This window comes from Manacus candei, unplaced genomic scaffold (genome assembly GCF_025592945.1).
Source record: "Manacus candei isolate 608988 ecotype Guabito, Panama unplaced genomic scaffold, ASM2559294v1 h1tg000084l, whole genome shotgun sequence".
NCBI lineage: Eukaryota > Metazoa > Chordata > Aves > Passeriformes > Pipridae > Manacus > Manacus candei.
In genome coordinates, this window is record NW_026138132.1 from 2,191,644 (window position 1) to 2,211,374 (window position 19,731).

Below are 19,731 nucleotides of genomic sequence, written 5' to 3' on the forward strand. Positions count from 1 at the left end.
TATTTAAGGAAGGATTTAGGAAGGATCACCCAGTATTTAGGAAGACACCACTAGCCCAATTCCCAAAAATTCCCAGCCCCACTTCCTACCAAAGCCCCTCAGGCCCAGGCAGGTGAGAGTCCTTGTCCCCCACTGTGCAGACACAGGGAGGGTGCCCGGGGAGCCCCTGCCAGGGCAGGTCCCTGCCCAGCCAGGCTGGGCCAGGGACAGGGCAGGTCCTCCCCGAGCTTCATGCGTTATTTGGCAGCAACAATGGCCCAAACAATGGCCCAGGACAAGGTGCTCCTGCTCAGAAACACCCCCGAGCCACTGCTGTTCCCTGTCCCCAAAGTGCTGCAGGGACTGAAAACCCTTTGGCTTCCAAGGTGTTCCCAGAGGAGCCATGGCCTCTCCAGCATTCCCTGCCTTTGCCATGGAGCTGCTGTTGTCTGGAGTGCTGTGTCCAGCTCTGGGCCCTCAGCTCAGGAAGGACATGGAGGGGCTGGAGCAGGGCCAGAGAAGGGCAACAAGGCTGGGGAAGGGACTGGAGCACAAGTGCTGTGAGGAGAGGCTGAGGGAGCTGGGGGGGCTCAGCCTGGAGAAGAGGAGGCTCAGGGGAGACCTCCTCACTCTCTGCAACTCCCTGCCAGGAGGGGGGAGCCAGGGGGGGTTGGTCTCTTTTCCCAGGCAACCATCAGCAAGACAAGAGGGCTGGGTCTGCAGCTGTGCCAGGGGAGGGTTAGGTTGGAGATCAGGAAGAATTTCTTTGCAGAGAGGGTGCTCAGCCATTGGAATGGGCTGCCCAGGGAAGGGGTGGATTCTCCATCCCTGGAGGTTTTTAAGCAGAGACTGGATGTGGCATCAGTGCCATGGGCTGGGAACCACGGCGGGGTTGGATCAAGGGTTGGACTGGATGATCTCAGAGGTCCCTTCCAGCCCAGCTGATTCTGGGATTCTGTGATTCCCACCTACCTCTTCCATCAGGGGCCATGTTTGGGTTTATTTGGACATTTCCCCCCCAACAAAGAGCAAAGGGATGCCTTCAAGAGCCCGTGGAGCCCAAAAGCTTTGGGGTCGTTCACCTGCCCGTTCCAGGTCACTGGGGTGGGTCGGGGAGCAGGGCCCTGCCCTCCCCTCCCTGTGCTCCCTGAGTGCCTTAATGGGCCTGGAGAAAGGAGCAGGGACACGGGAGAAGCAGGAGAGAGAAAACAAAACATGTTAATGCACACACAGACACAAACAGATCAACATTCCCACTGTGGGTTGGGAATCCGAGCCCGGGACGGGCCCCCAGTGAAAACAGGTATTGCTGAGGCTCTGACAGGACTCATGTTTCTCTGGCCAGGGGTGGGATGGAAAAGCTCCCTTTTTTTGTTTTCCCTCCTTCAGCTGGAGCTGAAAAAAGAGCTGCAAGAATAACATGGGGTTAGTTTTCTCCTTGGGAGATATCACCAACTTATTCCTCCTCTTCCAAAGCCCTTGTGCCACCCTACAAAGCCTTGTGTGAGGAGGAGGGGGAAAAAAAACCCAGAAAACCACCACACACAGACACTGAAATTCTAATTCTTGGGTTGCCACAACCAGATTTCAAAGGAGGGAAGAGCTGAATTTGCAAATTCGTTTTCCATGGGGTAGTTCAAGCACCCAAAGCACAGTGGAGTTGGAAATGCAGGGATTTGGGGTTGGCACTTGGCTGAGTGCTGTGAAAATCTGTGCCTTGAGCCCTTAAAGCAATTAAAGGCACCCAGGAATCTGTCAAGCTCAATCTGGGAAACACAACTGTGCACTGGAGTGCCACAAAAAGTGACACTGTGCAAGAAGACATCCACACCTCAGAGGCTCATAGAAATCCCACTTTTAATCAGGGACGAATTTACTTTCAAGTAAAATTAACGGTTTTTAAATAAAATATAAATTAACAGATCAGAGGACTCGGAAAAAGAAAGACACTGTGCATGAAAACAAAAGGTTTTTTCCAGTTCTCTTCCCCTTCCTGGAGTCTCTGGGAGATCTCTGCATGATTATGGGAGAGAAATAAAGGATTAAAAAGCAGTGGCTCGTGCCACCATGAGGATAAAGCTTCCAAGAGAAAGGGGGGAAGTGTCACAATGGAACAAAACTGATTGAAGCAGGTTTTTTTTTTTGGAAGCACAGCTTTGGGTGCAAGAGGTTTTTCTTCTCCATCACAGGACTGAATCCAGAAGGGAAAAAACTGTCCTAAAAGGGGGTTTTCTTTCTGCTTCTGAAACCCCTGCACTTCCTTTCCTTTGACTGAGGCTCAGGATTGAGAAGTCGAGCGATGCCAATCCTGGAATCTGGAAAAGGAAACCCAGGAGGTCCTCGCTCATCCCGGGATTTCTCAGCCTCTCCCAGAGGGGGAGGACTCACATTCACTCTGCTCTCAAGCTCGAGCTCGTCCCACGACACACAAAAGTGCAATAGTCAAAAGAAAGTCATTTTTGGCAGGAACTGTCTGGTGAGACCAAGCCACATTTCCCAAACCTCGCCGGGCCTTCGGCTTCTCCAACGCTTTCGAGGGACAAAAAAGGGAGGAACCCTGAGGCAAAAATGGCTTTTTTTGTGTAACAAGTCCAAGAAAAAAAAAAACCAAAAAAAATCTCTCCATCCCAGCATCTCACAAGGGCCCTGCCATCTTCTGTGGTGGGAGGCCTTCCTCGATCCAGAGGGAGGGAGAGGAGCCGTTGCGGAGCATCCGCCTGTGGATGCGCCGGAGCCGGAGCAGGTAGAGCAGGATGGAGAGCAGGACCACCAGGAAACAGGCAAAGAACAGATAGTGATTGTACACGAAGGAGAAGCTCCTCCAGTGGGAGTGACTTCCACGGAAGTTTTCTTGCTGGATGTCTCTGGAAAGCAGCAAAAGGGACAATGGGAATAACTCGGGAGGCAAAAATTCCGTGTGTGACTTCTCTCCCCGCAGGAATGGGAGCCCATTTTAATAAAACAGGGTTTGTAAAGCACAATTTGAGGTCCCACTGTGCTTTTCCCAACCCCAAAACTCCCACCCCAAAGGGCTCTTCCCAAGTATTTGAGGGAAGAAGAGGTACCTTAAAGGGAGGAAGCGTGTTCGGTACAGGATGGCCCCCAGGGTCCACTGCACCTCCTTGTCATACACCTGCAGGGCTGTTTTCAGGTTGCTGTAACCCACAGGGAAGGAGAAGCCACTGTGGAACACCTCGTACATCCAGGCTGACTTAAAGCACTGGTACCTGCAGCAGGGAGAGCAGGATGGGGTCAGGAACAGTCAGGAACAGCGGGATGAGGTCAGGGGAGCAGTTACACCGCCCGGGGCACTGGGGAGCACAATCAGCCCCACAATTATCAGGGCTTTTTAAAGGCTTTATTGGCACTTGCAGTGATTTATTCTTGCCCTCCAGGGCTGGCCTGGCAGCTGTGCAGGAGGGAATTTGCTGGGCAAACACAAACCACTCACTTCAGCCTGTGCAGGTCGGCGTGAGAGGCGTAGAGACCACGGTCGAAGCGCTCCCGGAGGACAGACCACTTAGTGGCACAATAATCCTGCAAGGGAAAACAAAAAGAAAAAAGGTGAAGAAAATCAACATTTCAACGGTGCTTCTGCCTCCAGGAGGACAGACCACTTAGTGGCACAATAATCCTGCAAGAGAAACAAAAAAAGGGCGAAGAAAATCAACATTTCAACGGCGCTTCTGCCTCCACGAGGTAAAAATGCCACGGGGTGAGATGCTCTGAAACACCTGAACAGCTTCCCTTGGACAGATCACAAATTTCATGAGTATTTTCTTTAAATTTGTAACTCAGAGTTTGGGGTTAAATTAATGTTCAGTGCCACTTAAGCACTTTGGAGGTGGAAAACAGACAAGCTGTTTTTAGGGCCTCAGCAAATTGTCTTATTCCTCTGCTTTATGTTGTAGTTTTACCTGTCCCCAGCAGACTGGTCCCTTTGGGAATAACACCTGGAAAACTGGCACAAAATGTATAAAGCAGGAGGAAAAGGATCTTTTTTTTAAAGATTAAGACATTCCTAAAAGGAAGCAAGGGGTGGAAACAGGATGGATTTTCCCATTATCAGCAATTCTGCTGGAATATGATACCTCAAATCCCATTCCCTGTAAAGTCAATTTTACTCTTGGGCCTTAAAATAAATCTTCTAAAAGAAAACCCAGCCATGGAATCCTGGAATGGATTTGGGTTGGAAGGGATCTTGAAATCATCCAGTTCCACCCCCTGCCATGGGCAGGGACACCTCCCACTAGACCAGGAAGCTCCAAGCCCCATCCAAACTTGGATGAGGAATTGAGAGCCTTGAGAGGGTTCATTGCAGGGAAAAAAAAAAAAGGATTTGGGATCTTTGAAGGAAAAATTTTGCTGCAAGACTTTTGGACCAAAATTCTCCTGGAGGGTGGATGTTTTGAACGAAGAAAACTAAAAAGGCAGAAAATGATCTCCGGCACATTTTACCTTGGCAGCTTTAGTGAACTTAGCAGCGTTGTAATCTCCTCCCATCCTCAGCACATCCTCTGTGCAGTAGTAGAACTCGGAGAATCCATAGAATTCGCTGTTGTGGAAGTGCACAGCAGGCTGGTACACCCCGTTCAGGGAGGTCTGGGTCTCGTTGGTCTTGTTCATGAAGGGCTGGAGCAGCTCCCGGCACAGGTGGAAATCCCCCGTTCCCCGCAGGTGCAGGCTCTGCCCGTTCTGCTGGATCTCATCCTGAGCATCCAGGGGCAGGCAGGGATCCAGCACTGGGGAGTCAGAGCTCAGGCCAGTCTGTCTGCCCAGCAGTCTGTGGGCAAGAGCAAAGAGCAGGTCAGAGAGATGGAGCTCTGAGACCCAACAGCACCGACCAAACCTCCCCTGGGCAAGGAAACCTCAGGGTGGGAATTCAGCTTTGTGTCACTGGTGAGCCCAGAACCCTCCTCCCAGCATGGTTTGGGCTGCAAGGGACCTGAAAATCACCCAGTGCCAACTCCTGCCATGGGCAGGGACACCTTCCACTAGCCCAGGTTGCTCCAAGCTGGCCTTGGACACTTCCAGGGATGGGGCAGCCACCCCCTGCCAGGGTCAATCCCCCAGGTACCTGTTTTTAAGCACAGTGCTGGCAAACAGACTGTCCTCATATCTCTGCCGGGCTGCATTCCCTCCAAATCCAAGGAATGTGGCCACGTAGACCCTGTACACGTGCTCTGTCTGATGGGCATCACAGCCCAGGTTGAATTCTGCCAGGAGGTTCTTGGCCACTTCCTCCTGCAGCAACAACAAGCACCAAGATTAGGGGTGAACAGGATGAAAAGCAGGACCTCAGACGAGTTCTTTGGACAACTGGGTGTCTGGGACATCTTTTGACCTCACCCCTCACTCATCTGTTCTGCTTCTCCCAGGTCAACACAGAATCCCAGGGAATTAAGGTGGGAAAAGACCTTTAGGATCATCAACCCACCACTGTGTTCACCACTAAGCCACGTCCCCAGGTGCCACATCCACATATTTCTAACACTTCCAAGGATTGGGACTCCACCACTGCCCTGGACAACCCTTTATAACCCCAGTATTTCCAGACTTTTCCTCAGGGATGATCATCTCCCCCCTCATTTGTACCAAACCAAGGGAATCACCTTTTGCTTCACAGGGAAAGCAAAATATTAATTGCAGAGAACTGCATTGGCACTCCTGACACTCCAGGAACTGCAAAGAGCAGGAACAGCTCCCAGGGACCCTGAAGTATCTTCTCCCATGAAAAAATGTGTGTTGTGGCCACTAAACTCAGTGTTCCCACCCCAGAGTGATTGCACTGATTGCCAGGACAGGTTTAATGACCAAAACACCCATTTTATAGCAGTTTATGTTCAGACAGAGCCATCAATAGTCACCCAAATTCCCAGCTCATCTTTGCCTGGGGCAGTCTGCTCTGGATCTAAACACTGAACAGCCCCAGTTCTTTGTTACACCACCTGTCTGGAGTTATTAAAACCTGGAACCACGAAAACACATCATTTCACAGGGAGGCTTCAAACAAATCAATATACAGATCATTACAACAGTGCACTGAGAGCCAAAACACAGGGCTTTTATGCTGCTGTCACTTTTTAACACTCAATTAATTTAATGGGAGGTTCAACCTTAAAAATTCAGGATTTGCTTAGAACTCAGTGGAGCTGGAGCAATTTATATTCAATTTGAGACTTGTAACAAAGCAATTTGCTTCCTGCAAGAGCTGAACTGTGCTGAGGGTGTAGGTGGTATTTAAACAAACCTGTCACCCCCATGTCCTGTTAATTCAGTCTCTCCCAACACAACCTGAAGGACAAAGTCACTCTTACATAAGCTCTTACATAAGAGCCACCACATATTTTTGGTTCCTGAGCTCCAGAACACCAGTTTTTTTACTGCCTAACAGATTTAAAACTAAACATGCACACACACAAAGAATAAAACTCTAAAATGAGTGGCAGATCATGGGAGTGGAAGGGTGAACAAAACACAAATGAGTTCTTAGCTGGTGGAGGACTCCCGTCATCGCCTCTGGCCTTGCCTGGGGAATGTGATGGGATGGAGGACTCAAAAAAGGAAGAAAACAAAGAGGAATATGCATTAAAATAACTCCAAAGGCAAAGAGGAAAGTTGCACAGATAATAACCTGCTGTGAGGAGGCAAAGCTTACAGTTTTAGGGACTTCGTACGCGATCTGGGTGGACACTCCGCCCATGTCCAGGATACCCACAGTCCTCTTACGGAATATGGACTCCTGGTGCTCACTGCCCGGGATGTGAACCTCCACCATGGCCTCCTCCTCTGCAGGGAACAGGGAAAAATCAAAGGGATGCAGCTGGGGAGGGCCCAGAGCTGGAGCTGCTGCTGGGGAGCTGCTGGGAGGGAGGGCAGGGAAGGGGCATGTGGGAGTCGAGGCAGCGCGGCACCCGCACGTGGGGCAGGGACCAGCAGCAGCTTGGGAACAGCCCAGGGACCAACAGCAGCTTGGGGACAGCCCAGGGACCAACAGCAGCTTGGGAACAGCCCAGGGACAAACAGCAGCTTGGGAACAGCCCAGGGACCAACAGCAGCTTGGGGACAGCCCAGGGACAAACAGCAGCTTGGGAACAGCCCAGGGACAAACAGCAGCTTGGGAACAGCCCAGGGACCAACAGCAGCTTGGGAACAGCCCAGGGACAAACAGCTGGCTGGGAACAGTCACTACATCTGGCTGGAAACACCCCAGGGACAAACAGCTGGCTGGGAACAGCCCAGGGACAAACAGCTGGCTGGAAACAATCACCAACATCCAGCTGAAAACCCCCCAGGGACAAACATCTGGCTGGAAACAGTCCCAACATCTGGCTGGAAACACCCCTGGGACAAACAGCTGGCTGGAAACAATCACCAGCATCCAGCTGAAAACACCCCAGGGACAAACATCTGGCTGGAAACAGTCCCAACATCTGGCTGGAAACACCCCTGGGACAAACAGCTGGCTGGAAACAATCACCAGCATCCAGCTGAAAACACCCCAGGGACAAACATCTGGCTGGAAACAGTCCCAACATCCAGCTGAAAACACCCCAGGGACAAACATCTGGCTGGAAACAGTCCCAACATCCAGCTGAAAACACCCCAGGGACAAACATCTGGCTGGAAACAGTCCCAACATCTGGCTGGAAACACCCCTGGGACAAACAGCTGGCTGGGAACACCCCAGGGACAAACAGCTGGCTGGAAACAGTCACCAACACCTGTTTGAAACCACACCAATCACCAAAATTTGTCTAAAAGCAGGCACCAGCATCTGTCTGAAAACACCCCAGTCCCTAATCTCTGCCCAAAAAATCATCCCCTAAAACACAGGACTTGACCTCAAGTCCCTCCCAGATCCCCCCCTCCCAATTCAGACACTCACCATCATCTGTGTGTTCAAACCTTCCCAGGACAAAGTTGATGCCAATCCATGCATAGACTCCTGCATGTACAAGGAAAGATAGTGGGATATTACAGGAATAGCTGGAATATCAACTTAAAAACATAGAGGGTTTTTTTCCTGTATAAGTTAAGACATATAAGTTAAGACATACTGCTCACATTTTATTTTATACAACACTTAGAAGTTAAACCTGCCTGAGAAATCTTTAATTCCTGACATCCTTCTCTCCAAGGCTATGATAATAATCTGAACTGAATGTATTTAAGATACTTTGATATCTTAATTTTAAAAGAAGCTAAGCATGTTGGCTTTTCAAGTGGTTTTAAGCCTTCAGTGAGCTGCTCACATCAACAGCTCTCCCTTAGAAATCACCCTGAAAAGCTTCTTCCAGCAAGAATGTTGTGCTTTCTCCTTCTTTCTCCCTCCCTCCCTCCCTCCCTTAGAAAATGGATGAAATTCCTGCTAAACCCAGCCAAGTTATTTTCACTGTTCATCAGAAAACATTTAGAGCAGCTCCACGCTCCGTGTGTTGCTACTGAGGAAAAAGGGCTCCCAAGCAAAGCAAAATTCAAAAAAAGTAAAAAAAAAAGCAGCCAAACTACCTTGAAAGCAGTAAATATTTTAAAGATAACCTTGGGAAAGTTCACTTACCTTCCTGCTTGCCTGAAATCACCTCTGCATGCGAGTCAGAGAACAGGAAATCAAACTGCACGGGGATATCAGTGAGCAGGTCTTCAAGTATTGCCTTTTGCTGGCTGCAAAATCCCATTGGGGAGGGTTAAAACCAGCCAGAGCCACCAGGATGGCAGCTCCAAATCCCTAAAAAATAAGGCAGGCACCCACCTCTCGGGCAGGATCCTCATGCCTGCAGTGCACAGGATGTACAGAGGGGTCTCCTTGTGCTTGGCACGGGGCACGTGCTCGGCAGCGAAGCTCAGGAGGGGCGAGATGTAATCACTGACCTTCTCAGGAGAGCTGGCAAACTCTGAGATCCCTGGGGAAAAATGGAACATGGAAGGGAAGCAACTCAGGTTTGGGGCATTGCCTGGGAAATCCTGGACACCAACAGGCAGAGAGATGAATAATCCAGCCTGTAAACCCCAGCATCGGTCTGAAAAACTCAGGCGAAAAGTGGGGAATGAACTCTAGGAAACCAGAATGAAATTCATCCTTAATCATCCTCTAAACAACAAATAAAAGTGTAATAATAGAGATATAATACCTTTTTCTATAATTATTTATATAACTGGTTCAAACAGCTTTACAGGAAGGCAATGATTTATTCACTCAATAAAAAGGAATAAAGTGAAATGACAACTGAACCAGCAGCTGGTTTGTCCATGGAGAAACCTCTCCCCCAGCCCTGTTTCAGGTTTTAAAGCTCAACAAAACCCCCTGCAAACCAAACCCAAAGAAATCTGGAGGAGTTCCATCCTCACAACCTGCAACTGTCCTTCCTCCAGGCACTGGGAGGGTTGAAAAGCAGAAGTTAGGAGAGGAAATTCTATAGGAAATCCCATTCCACTGAATTTTTTTCCATACCTGGCTTGATTTTCATGACCACAGGTTTCCTGTTCTTGTCCCTCATCTGTTTGATGTCCAGCAGGTCGTGGGGGTTCCCATTGTGCCTGGGCCAGCAGTACACAAAGATCCTGGAGCCACTGCTGCCACAGTCCACCACAATGCCATAGTTGAGGTTGGGGTTGGCCGTGTCCGTGGCCTCCGTGTCCGTCACCCGGGCGAGATACCTGGGAAAGAGCCGGGAATGACTCCAGGGCAACTCAGCTCTGCTCACAGTCACACTCCAAACGGGACAGTCATTTCCATCAGAGGGATCACACAGTTCTCAGAGGATGCCAAGACCTTAAAATCATCCCAGTCCACCCCTTTCCACGGGCAGGGACACCTCCCACGATCCCAGGCTGCTCCAACCTGGCCTTAGACACTTCCAGGGATGGGGCAGCCACAGCTCCTCTGGGAATTCCAGCCCAGCCCTGCCCACCCTCCCAGGGAAGAATCCCTTCCCAATATCCCACCTAAACCAGCACATGGAACCACGGAATGGTTTGGGTTGGAAGGGACCTTCAGGATCATCCAGGTCCACCCCTTTCCATGGGCAGGGACACCTCCCACTAGCCCAGGCATATTTTATAAACATTATATATTAATACATAATGTATTAATATATATTAAGTACTAATACATATTAAGTATTAATATACAATGTTGTTAATATATAAATATACTGTATACATTACTTATATATTATATTAATATATAGTATATACATTAATGTATTATATTATACATTAAAATATATTTTATCTATTACATATTATCTATTAATACATATTATTAATATTAATATATAGTGCCTATGACTTATATACTATATTAATATAAAGTGTATATGAATGTATTATACATTAAAACATATTTCATCTATTATATATTCATCTATTATATATACTATTAATATTATCATATATTATTGATATATATATTATTATTAATACTTTTAATATTAATATATATAATGCCCATGACCTATATACTATATTTATAGCATATATAAATGTATTTTATTATACATTAGAATGTATTTTATCCATTACATATTATCTATTGTATATTATCTATTATACATAATATATAATATATTATACATACTATATATTATATGCATACATATATATAATATGTATATACATAGATATACATAATAGATACATAATATATAATATATTATATACATAATATATTATATACATAATATATATGCATACATGTACATAATATGTATATACATAATATATAAATTATATATACATAATATATATTGTCCATAATATATAATATATTATATGCAAACATACACATCATATGTATATACATAATATATAAATTATATATACATAATATATATTATCCATACTATATATTATATACATACATATAATATGTATATACATAATATATACATTATATATATAATATATATTATATATTATATATTATATACATACACATAATATGTATATACATAATATATACATAATATATACATATTATATATAATCTATAATATATTATATACATACACATAATATGTATATACATAATATATACATAATATATAATATATTATACATAATATATTCTATATATTACACATCGACACTTATTAATATTTCATTTATACATTATTTACTCACACCACGAACGCACTTACCCAAACATTTACTAAACATGTATTCCAACGTTATGTAAACACAGGAACAACATTCAAACAATGAGGAATCACATGAAAACAACCAAGAAAATTAAGAATTTTCATTGTTAACTAACAGCCCCGACAAAGAGCGTTCTCCCCGTGGATCCGCGCCCCGGGAATGCGCCGGGAATGCCATTCCTCACCTGTGGAAGGTCCTGGCGCGGCCGTAGCGGGAGCGCAGCAGGAGGAGGGAGCAGTAGAGCAGCGCCACGGCCGCGCCCCCCGCCAGCAGCAGCTGCCGCAGGGACGGGTGCGGGAGCCGCGGGCACCCCACGGGCGCCAGGCTGAAGTGCCACGAGGCCGGCAGCAGGCACGAGATGCTCAGCCTGCAACGCCAAACAGGGTTCCCGTTAGTTCCCCAGGTCACATTCTCAGAATTCCCTCCTACGACTCATCCTCATGGAGTGCAGTGCTGTGCAGAGCTGGAGGCCTGCCTTTCCCAGAGTCCTTGGGACAGCACAGCTAATTGAAACTGCAGGGTTTATATATTTATAGTCATATTTATTCCTGTATTTATATATATTTCTATATTTCCACATATTTCTATATATTTCTCTATATATCTGTATTTCTACATATTTCTGTATTTCCACATATTTCTGTATATTTCTATACTTCCACATATTTCTATATATTTCTCTATATATCTATATTTCTATATATTTCTGTATTTCCACATATTTCTATACATTTCTCTATATATCTATATTTCTATATATTTCTGTATTTCCACATATTTCTATATATTTCTATACTTCCACATATTTCTATATTTCCATATATTTCTGCATATTTCTATATTTCCATATATTTCTGTATTTCTATACACTTCTATATATTTCTGCATATTTCTATATTTCCATATATTTCTATATATTTCTATATATTTTTATATATATATACGGCTCGCTTCACAAAGCACAGCCCAAGGAATTCCTCCCTGTAAGGGTGATGGAATTCCCAGAGCATCTGTGGCTGCCCCAGCCCTGGAAGTGTCCCAGGCCAGGTTGGAGCAGCCTGGGATAGTGGGAGGTGTCCCTGCCCGTGGAACTGGATGATTTTAAGGTCCCTTCCAAGCCAGAGCATCCCAGGATTCTGTGATCCTGTTTTCCTCTGTGGGGGCTGGAGGAACAGCCCTGGGCACTGGGATTTGCTGGGCAGGAGGACCAGGATACAGGGAATGGCTTCAAACAGCCAGAGGGCAGGGTTAGGTGGGATACTGGGAAGGAATTCCTGGCTCTGAGGGTGGGGAGGCCCTGGAATGGAATTCCCAGAGAAACTGGCTGCCCCTGGATCCCTGGAAGTGTCCAAGGCCAGGCTGGAGCAACCTGGGCTGGTGAAGGTGTCCCTGCCCATGGCAGGGGGTGGAACGGGATGATTCCAAAGCCCTTCCAACCCAAACCACCCCGGGATTCCAGGATGTCCCGCCCTACTCCCAGCCCGGAATTCCCGATCACCCTTCGCTCCGAAGCCACCCCGGCCCAACGCGGCGGTTCCTGCGGGATCCTCACCTGCCCATCCTGGGATCAGGGCAGGCCCGAGCAGCGGCGGGAGCTCAGCCGGTGAGCCCGGACGGACACGGCGCATCCATCGGCCCCGGGGCCGCCTCCGCCCTGCGCCGCAGGAGAGACACCCCGGGGGTCATTCCCTGCACATCCCACGGCATGGGATGGACTGGGATGGGATGGGATCCTTCCCCCCCCCCCCAGCACTGCTGCACGTGGGGCAAGGAATTCGGGGATCTACGGGACCGAACGGGGCCAGACGATGGAAGCACTGGAGCACGAGGAGGGTTAGGTGGGATACTGGGATGATTCCTTTCCCACCCCTATTCCTATTCCCATCCCCATTCCCATTCCCGTTCCCACCCCTATTCCCGTTCCCATTCCCAGCCCCATTCCCGTCCCTATTCCAATCCCACCCCCATTCCCATTCCCGTTCTCACCCCCATTCCTGTTCCCATTCCATTCCCACCCCTATTCACGTCCCTATTCCCATTCCCACCCCCTTTTCCCACCCCCATTCCCATTCTCACCCCCATTCCCTTCTCAACCCCTTTCTCACCCCCATTCCCGTCCCTATTCCCAATCCCACCCCCATTCCCGGTGTTTTTCCCTCCCCACGTCACCTCCCGGGCCCCTCCATGGCAACCGGCCCTCCCCCGGCGCCACTTCCGGGTGCGCGGCCGGACGTGACGCAAGCGCGCGGTGACGTCACCCCGGCAATGGGAAAGGGATTCCCCGAGGGCGTGGCCTCGTTGGGGAGGCGTGGTCACGTTTGAGGGGCGTGGTCACGAAGGGGGCGTGGCCAAGAGGCGCCCGCGGAAAAACGGGCAAAAATCGGTAAAACCCGGGGATTTAAGCGTGGAAATGGGAACTTACGGCTCAAAACGCGCCGATATTTCTAAATAGATAAAATTTGTGGCTATAAATGTGCACTGTTTTGAAACATATTAAATTTATATATATTTATATAAATAAATATATTCAATATTCTGTTATATATGTTTATTGCTATAAATGTGCCAGTGTCTTAAAGTATATTAAATTTATAGCTGTGGGTGTGTCAATATTTTCAAATATAAAAATCTATGGCTGTAAATAATTTAAATATATTGAATTTATAGCTGTGAATATGTGAATATTTTGGAAAATATAAGCCAGTGTAGAAATATAAATATATAAATAGAAAGTTATGAATATAAGTCCAATATTAAATATAACTATTTAGAAAATACATGTATATATATATGAATATAACCCCAGTGTACCAGCACAGAAAAAGCAATTTATAGCCATAAAAACAACAACATTTTGGAATAGACCGTTATAAATATACAGTGATGTTGCAGCAGCTGGAATAAATATATAAATATTTATTAAATAAGGAATAAATAAATGGATTGGATTAAAAATAAACAAGGAAAAGCCTCTCCTCGCCTGGAAATCCTCGGGCCAAGGGGGAACCCTCCCGTGTGTTGCCACTGAGTGGCAGCACAAAACTTGTGCCCACGCGGCTCCAGGATTCCTTTGGAGGACAGGGAAAGTTTATCCTGGCGACAATAACGGGAAATAACGGGCGCTGGATTTTGCACGCCGGGATTTGCCTGCAGGGATCTGGGAAAGGGAAAGGAAAAGGGGAAAAGGGAAAAGGGGAAAGGAAAAGGGGGAAAGGGAAAAGGGGAAAGGAAAAAGGGAAAGGAAAAAGCCATCAATCCAGCTGCCCTGAGGGGATGTTTTACCGGCGGCCGAGCCTGGTTTTTGTGTCCCCGGAGCTCCGCCCAGGCTGGGCTGGGGGGCAAAAATATTGGAAATCAGGGAAAACTGGCGAGCTGCTGCTAAACGGGCTCGCTGGCAGAGCGGGCGGGCGGCACGGGATGGGAGCCGGCCGGGAATGTGCGGGTCGCTTTGGTGCGGGAATTATTTCCAGCTCCGGGGAAAACGGGGCTTGGTGGGAATTTTTTCCTTCCGTCATCACCAGCGGGGGGTAAAACCTTCCCACCGGCTGCCGGATTGCGGCTGGGATGCTCCGAGGAGCGCGGGAGGAAGGTTTTTCCGAGCACTCTGGAGGAATCCGGGATGAACCCGCGCTGCCGGAATCCCCGGGAGCAACCGGGGCGGAGAAGGAGCCGCAGCGGGATTTGGGAATCGGCCCTTTCCAAGGGGGGGGAAAGCACCTCTGGGACACCCCTGAGAGGCCGGGCGAGGTGTGCGGGGGGTGTTGGCCCCTATCTCGGGGGAGCACCGCGCCCACCCACCGCGCCCACCCCCGGGATGCGCCGATACGGGACCGGCCGCGGCTGCCGCTGCTGATCGGGGGGGAACAGCCCCGGCTGGCACCGGGATGGTGTCAGGGGGGACGTGGAGGAGCAGGCAGAGCTGGGCTGTGCCTCCCAGCTGGCCTTTCTTTCGTGCCTTTCTGTGTTTGTTTGTTAAAAGGCCCCATTCCCGTTCCAAAGGAGCCCCGGGCTGGATTTAGGGGGGATAAAGCTGGTTTTTTTTCCCCTCTACCTATATTGAATTTATAGCTGTGAATATGTGAATATTTTGGAAAATATAAACCAGTGCAGAAATATAAACATATAAATAGAAAGGTATAAATATAAACCCAATATTAAATATAACAATATAGAAAATACATGTATATATATGAATATAAGACATATATGCATATGTATATATATGTATATATATGTATATATATGTATATATATGTATATATATGTATATATATATGTATATATATGAATATATGACAGAATGCCCAGCAGCCCCATCTGCAGAGTCCTCATTCTGGCCTTTTTTTTCTCTTTTAATCACATTTATTTGCCCACGAGAAGTGGTGCAGCCCGTCACCATTAAACAATTTGACCAAGGCCATGAGAGGGGGCAGTGGCAGAGCAGGATCATGGAATCCTGGAATGGTTTGGGTTGGAAGGGACTGTAAAATCATCCAGTTCCACCCCCTGCCATGGGCAGGGACACTTTCCACTGTTCCAGGTTGCTCCAAGCCCCATCCAATCTGGCCTTGGACACTTCCAGGGATCCAGGGGCAGCCACAGCTTCTCTGGGAATACCATCCCAGTTCCTCACCACCCTCACAGGGAGGAATTCCTTCCCAATAACCAACCTAATTTCCCTTCTTTCAGTGGGAAGCCATTCCCCCTTGTCCTGTCCCTCCAGGCCCTTCTCCAAAGTCCCTCTCCAGTTCCCTTGGAGCCCTTTTAGGCACTGGAAGGTTACTCTGAGGCCTCCACACAACCTTCTCTTTCCCAGGATCGTCCCCAAATTTACATTCCCTGAACCACAAGCCAGGGTAGTTCCCTCTTTTTCCTGGATCTTTCCCCTCTTTTTTCTGGATCTAATTTTTTCCTGACTGTTAGAAACAAAGCCAGAAAACAAAAGGACACCCCTTCCCAAACCCAGCAAACCCCGTGGGATCCTCCCAGCCCGCTCTGCCCAGTGCCACCAGTCCACCCTGGGAGCACCACCAGCCTGTGCTGCACCTTCCCATTGTTCCCTCAGGGCTTCAAACCAGAAAGGCAAGTTGGAGAGGAGAAGAGAAAAAAAAAAAACATTTAGTCCAGGAAATAATCCAAAAGCACCTTTAATTACACACACACTGGGCACTGCCTCTCCCTGTCCCACTGATCCAGCGAGCTCGGGAATGGTAAATTAGGTCAGATTATGTGAGCACTGAAATAAAACCCAGAGGCCAAATTCCTGGAGTCCACACCTTCACCTCGGAGGTTGCATAAGTGCCAAGGGGGCTGGAGCTGTTTGGGTGGCTCTGGGGGAGCTGCAGTGCAGTTTTGGGGATGGAATAACCCCCCCTGGAGCCCCAGCAGGGCTCAGTTCTCTCTAATTTTCTTTGCTGGTGGCCCTCCCTGGCATCAGCCCCGTGCCCTGTGCTGCTGTCATGTGCAGACCTGGCTGTGAAACCAATTCCTTGGTGATTCATGGCAAAAAGGAGACAGCAGTGTGTTTTAAAGTTGGGGATGATCCTGTTTTAAAGCTGGGGGTGATCCTGTTTTAAAGCTGGGGGTGATCCTGTTCTGCCACCTCCTCCTCAAAACAGTCAAGTTGGTTTATCCTGATGGGCTTCCCCACTTTTAACCCCCCACATTAATCCCTGCTCTGATTAAGGTTGCCTTGATTTTCCAGCCCCAGCCTCCCCACCAGCACCTTCAAACCCGGGGGTGCCCTGTGCTGGTGCTCCCATAAGTGGGTCACTCCACCTCGAAGACAAAACAAGTTTGTTTGCTTATTTTCCTGGTGTTTGCTGAGCTGGAGATAAAGAAAATAACTGGAACAGATGATGTTTCCGAGCAGATGATGTTTCCCCGTGGCTCTCCATCCCCAGGAGCATCACAAATTGCAGCCAGGTGGGCAGGAAAACCCAGGCTGGTGCCAAAGGACCCTTTTCCAGGGCATCTCCTGAGGCTGATGCTGCCTTGGAGCTCAGGATGGTTCTGGGAGTGAGGTCCAGACTCGCTGTTTAAATTGTATTTTGAGGCCTTGAGCGTCTCTAAGGAAGGATGGAGTTGGGATATGCTGGGAAGAGGGATGTGGGATGGGGAATTGTGCCCTGGGATGTGCAGCTCCCACATGAAAACTGCTTTTTTTTTCTCCAGCAAAATGATCTGGCACCAAAGCTGGCAAAAAAAAAAAAAAAAAGAAATAATGGCCGTGGGGGTATAAAGTTCAGGCTGGTTGTTCTGCAAATAAGATTAAAAACATATTAACCACATCCATTTGCTCTGATCCCTCTCCTAAAGGCTTTCTACAAGGCCATGAACCGGTGCCTTTTCCTTTCCACAATTAAAAATCGTGGAATCCCAGAGTGGTTTGGGTTGGAAGGGAACTTAAAGACCACCTCATTCCACCCCCTGCCATGGGCAGGGACACCTTCCACTAGCCCAGGTTGCCCCAGCCTGGCCTTGGATACCTCCAGGGATCCGGGGGCAGCCACAGCTCCTCTGGGCATCCTGTGCCAGGGCCTCTCCACCCTCCAGGGGAAGGAAAAACCCCATTATCTGGTACTGAATCTGTCAATTAAACTAAAATGTCTCCCAATTTGCACCGAGACAGGAGGTGGCACCTCATGGAAAGGACAGAACCCTCCCTCCAGCAGGGTGCTGCTCAGCTGTCATAGAAGTTCGTAGGTTTGAAAAGTGGAGGGAAAAAAATTCAGATGTGTCCCAGTGGGTGGTGGAGATAAAGCCCAGGTCCTGTGCCCACCTCCCAGCTGGACCCTCCTGCCTTATCAGGGTGGGTCCAGCAGCTCCTGCCCCTGAAGGAGCACGATAAGCCAGCCCAGGGCCCTGTAATCAGCTGGGGGTGCCAGGCAGATGCTCCAGGGGGCTGTGGGCACCTGCTGTGGGCAGGGACTGGGGAAAGCAGGAGCCTTCCACTGCTTTCTTCACTTCTTCTGCTGCATCTGGGCTGGTTTGGGGCTGTGATCCCTCCGTGGGGCTGATTCATCTCTTCCTTTGGCTGCCCACGGTGATGCAACGTGGCTGCAGATTGCAGGGGGTGTTTGCCACAGGCTGGGGGGTGTGTAAATCATGGAATCATGCAGTGGGTTGGGTTGAGAGGGGGTGTGTAAATCGTGGAATCATGCAGTGGGTTGGGTTGGGAGGGGGGTGTGTAAATCGTGGAATCATGCAGTGGGTTGGGTTGGGAAGGATCTGAAAGGTCATCCAGTCCCACCCCCACGGGCAGGGACATCTTCCACTGTCCCCACTGGCCCTGGACACTTCCAGAGATCCAGGAGCAGCCACAGCTTCTCTGGGAATTCCTTCCCAGCCCCTCCTCACCCTCCCAGGGAGGAATTTCTTCCCAATATCCAACCTAAATTTCCCCTCTTTCAGTGAGAACCCATTTCCCTTGTCCTGTCACTCCAATTCCTGAGGAAGAGCCCCCTCTGCATTCCTTTCAGATCCTTCCTTCCCTTTGGATCCAGAAAGTGCTGTGAGCTCTCCACACAACCTTCTCTTCTCCAGGATCATCCCCATCTCTCCCACCCCCCTGGGACACCTCCCTCTCTCCCAGGTTTCTCCAAGCCCTGTCCAGCCTGGCCTTGGACACTTCCAGGCTGAGCTTGTTGCAGCCCAAACGCTCTTTTAGCAGCACAAAGATATTTTCCCTTCGCTGTTTCCCTGCTCTGACGGAGTTTGGAGCTCGTGGAGATTCCCAAGGCACCTGCTGAGCCCAGGGATCTCCAGGATGGGATTCACCAAGCAGGGGCTGTGCCCTTGGGAAGGGAACAGCGAGGGAATCACTGCACAGGACCTTTTCCAAGGAAGGTTTTGCAGATGAATTTGAGTTCACTCTGTCCATGACTCTCCTTTGCCGGGCTGGGGTGGAAAAGAACCATCCCAGACACACAAAGCTGCCCCTTTTCCTGAAAACATGGAACACAACGAGCCCAGAACCCAGAACAGCCTCTCTGCCTCACTTTCCTTGCACAAACAACGAATAATTTCATCCCTTCTCGGTGGACACAGGGAAAATCCTCAGCCTGTGCTTTTTCTTGGGCATCTGTGGCTGGAGGAGCTGCCCCGGGAGCAGGAGCAGAAAGGATTCCTCATGTCACTGCTGCAGGGTTAAAATATAACCTGTTCCTACCTGGGAGCAGCACCTATTCCACACTGATTCATGTCATTATCAGGGAGCAGGACCCGAGGCTGCAGGGAAAGGGCTCGTTAGGGTAAGTGACACTTTAATTCCCCCTCCCTGCCCTGCCAAAGGCACGGGGAGGAGATTAAAGGGCCTTTGATTCTTGTTTATGGAGGAGAAAACCCAGATAAAACCCTGTGGAGCAATAGTGGAAAATGTTCCCCTGCCAGTTTTATTTCGGGCATTTCCCTGAGTCACAGAAGGGGAAGTTTCTGGTGGCCACGTTTGGCTCGTGTGTGGCAGACCCAGGGCGAGCTCTCTGCTGGGATTCCAGGGGGGTTTGCAGCTCTAAAATGTCCCTTGGGCTGGAAAACACAGTGTCAGATGTGTCAGCAGCACGGATTTAGTCTCCTCAGGAGGAAACAAAGGTGTGATAATCCCGTGGCTTC

At 48.7% G+C, this 19,731-nt stretch overlaps 2 protein-coding genes across 4 annotated transcripts in view; one reads left to right on the plus strand and one right to left on the minus strand.

Moving 5' to 3' along the window:
• The window catches only part of SLC25A37 (solute carrier family 25 member 37), a 64,599-nt gene that overhangs the window by 30,564 nt on the left and 14,304 nt on the right, over window positions 1-19,731 (plus strand). The window contains exon 1 of one of the 2 annotated variants that reach the window (XM_051811904.1): window positions 485-904. The exons of the other annotated variant lie outside the window; for it this stretch is intronic. The gene's annotated coding sequence lies outside the window, so the exon portion shown is untranslated. Of the gene's footprint in view, window positions 1-484; window positions 905-19,731 lie in introns of those variants that run through there. 2 annotated transcript variants of the gene reach the window in all.
• ENTPD4 (ectonucleoside triphosphate diphosphohydrolase 4) lies at window positions 1,818-13,387 on the minus strand. 2 transcript variants are annotated; one of them, XM_051811849.1, is made up of 13 exons: window positions 13,291-13,387; window positions 12,674-12,775; window positions 11,306-11,488; window positions 9,431-9,636; window positions 8,732-8,882; window positions 8,540-8,643; window positions 7,868-7,927; window positions 6,638-6,768; window positions 5,057-5,223; window positions 4,438-4,762; window positions 3,431-3,516; window positions 3,045-3,206; window positions 1,818-2,843 (listed from the first exon to the last, which is right to left on the minus strand). In XM_051811849.1, the coding sequence occupies exons 2-13, from the start codon at window positions 12,679-12,681 to the stop codon at window positions 2,615-2,617; spliced, it is 1,812 nt and encodes a 603-aa protein (XP_051667809.1). In that variant the 5' UTR covers window positions 12,682-12,775; window positions 13,291-13,387; the 3' UTR covers window positions 1,818-2,614. The 2 variants fall into 2 exon arrangements, with proteins under 2 accessions (XP_051667809.1, XP_051667808.1); XM_051811848.1 differs by having other exon boundaries at window positions 6,614-6,768.

What these genes read in the sequence shown, in the direction of transcription:
- ENTPD4 (XM_051811848.1), bottom strand. An exon ending in GATTTCAGGCAAGCAGGAAG is followed by an intron (nt 7,928 to 8,539) that starts GTAAGTGAACTT and finishes TTGTACATGCAG; the next exon opens with GAGTCTATGCATGGATTGGC. An exon ending in ACACGCTTCCTCCCTTTAAG is followed by an intron (nt 2,844 to 3,044) that starts GTACCTCTTCTT and finishes GCTGCTTTCCAG; the next exon opens with AGACATCCAGCAAGAAAACT.